The 1,628-nt window shown below is 41.2% G+C and overlaps 1 protein-coding gene across 1 annotated transcript; it reads left to right on the top strand. All coding sequences in view use genetic code 12, as the record gives it.

Annotated features, from left to right (window-relative positions):
• Window positions 1-266: 266 nt before the first annotated feature.
• Window positions 267-1,307, top strand: J8A68_005309 (uncharacterized protein; the record flags this gene model as incomplete). Its single annotated transcript, XM_049409361.1, has 3 exons — window positions 267-302; window positions 371-574; window positions 777-1,307. 3 exons carry the CDS (start codon window positions 267-269, stop codon window positions 1,305-1,307), a joined length of 771 nt encoding a protein of 256 aa, XP_049261411.1.
• Between the last annotated feature and the right edge of the window lie 321 nt (window positions 1,308-1,628).

Raw genomic sequence — 1,628 nt, 5'->3', positions numbered from 1 at the left:
TATACGTATTAAATCCAAGGGCACGTAAATGTATGGGGGCCTCTATTAACTCCGTATGCCACAAACCTTTGAGAATTGAATCAGTGAACGGTTTCCATGAAAATCCTTGCATATCAACTCCCAAGTAACGAAGGTCATCAACACCAATAGTTTTGTGGGGGAATGGTAGTTTAATAAGATCTGACGAAAGACTATGATCCATCGTTTTATCAACATTAAGTCGCGCATTTGATATCTTTTCATAGTCACAAAGTAAGTTCCAGAATATGCCCACATCATCTGTCGTGTCATTAATGAAAACCGTAAGGTCATCAGCGTAAGATAATAATTGAACATTCTTAAATACGGGTAGGAAAGATAAAGGAATCAGGAACCGTTGCAAGAAGGGTCATTATCTCTGTCCAGCGGACAGAATCCAGTCAACGGGTCTCACACTGTGACAGTTGATGGCGGGTCTGAAGCACAAACGTCAGCCAACAACCAAAAATCGTCCATTTCTTCGAATGACGACGACATTCTTATGCTATGTGAAGAAGAAGAAGAAGATGATGATTCAAACATGATTCCACCACCAGTCGACTATTCTAAACTTTTAAAAAATTAGGCACCCCCGGTTCCAAGTGCAGCTACGACTAGGGAAAGATCCCGCCTTAACAAAGCCTCAGTGCCAGAGCACATTTCCAAGCTCGTCACTGAAAATAATGATATGGTTTTACCCAACGACATTCTCTTAGCCAATGTCGACCACCAATTACTAAATCCCAGTATCCTCCAAGCTGTCCAAACTACTTTTCAATTCGAATTCGAAAACAATCGCGATACCTTTGCAAAATGGGCTCTCTGAAGAGCTCAAAGGTTTTCTTACCAAAATATCTTCCAAATCCGGAAAACAAATAATTCCAAAAAGTATCAAAGGTGAATATGAAGAATACCTTAAATTCCAAAGGTTCTCTACCTTCTTGAAATTCTCCTTAAGACCCACTGGTTCGCCAGATGGGCATGTGGTCCTTCGCCCTTTCCTTCCTCAGGTAATCCAGGACATCCATTTTGAAAACTATAAAAGAGAATTCCAAGAATATTTAGAAGGCTTAAACTTCGCATTCAATGACAATTCAACATTCTCTCTTAAATTCCAATCAGAGATTAAACAATTCCACATCATCTCTTTGAGGTTACCCAGAGGTAAAGTAAGTCAGGCCAACTATGTTATTGATGCTTTCCTTAATGAGGGTGACGAAATAATTCATAAAGACGTTCCGTCAGATGAATCAATAGACTCTAGAGTTGACGTCACAGGGTCTTTGTAGGCTTACTTCGCTATCACTCTAGGCGGTGAATACTCTCCAAGGAACAGGATCCCAAAGCCTTCAAACGCTACCGTCAACGGCTAGGCGGACTTCTCTGTGAGAGTTCTTTCTAATCTACCCCATTGTGTTTATTGCCGCAGCACGAAACACACCAGAGATCAACACAGGGATATAAAGCCTGTGTGATCTATGGTGATAAAAGTCACAACCTGCATAACTGCATGTCGAAGCCGAAGCATTTTCGTAAAGTCACCTGGAAATTTCTTCAGCTGTTGAATCTTCTAAGGAAACAGCAGCCCATGAATCGGTCGAAGAACCACC

Source organism: Hemisphaericaspora subhashii (genome assembly GCF_019202705.1).
Source record: "Hemisphaericaspora subhashii strain CBS 10753 chromosome Unknown scaffold316, whole genome shotgun sequence".
In the NCBI taxonomy this organism is placed as follows: Eukaryota; Fungi; Ascomycota; class Pichiomycetes; order Serinales; family Debaryomycetaceae; genus Hemisphaericaspora; species Hemisphaericaspora subhashii.
This window is presented reverse-complemented; position numbering and strand designations above follow the sequence as displayed.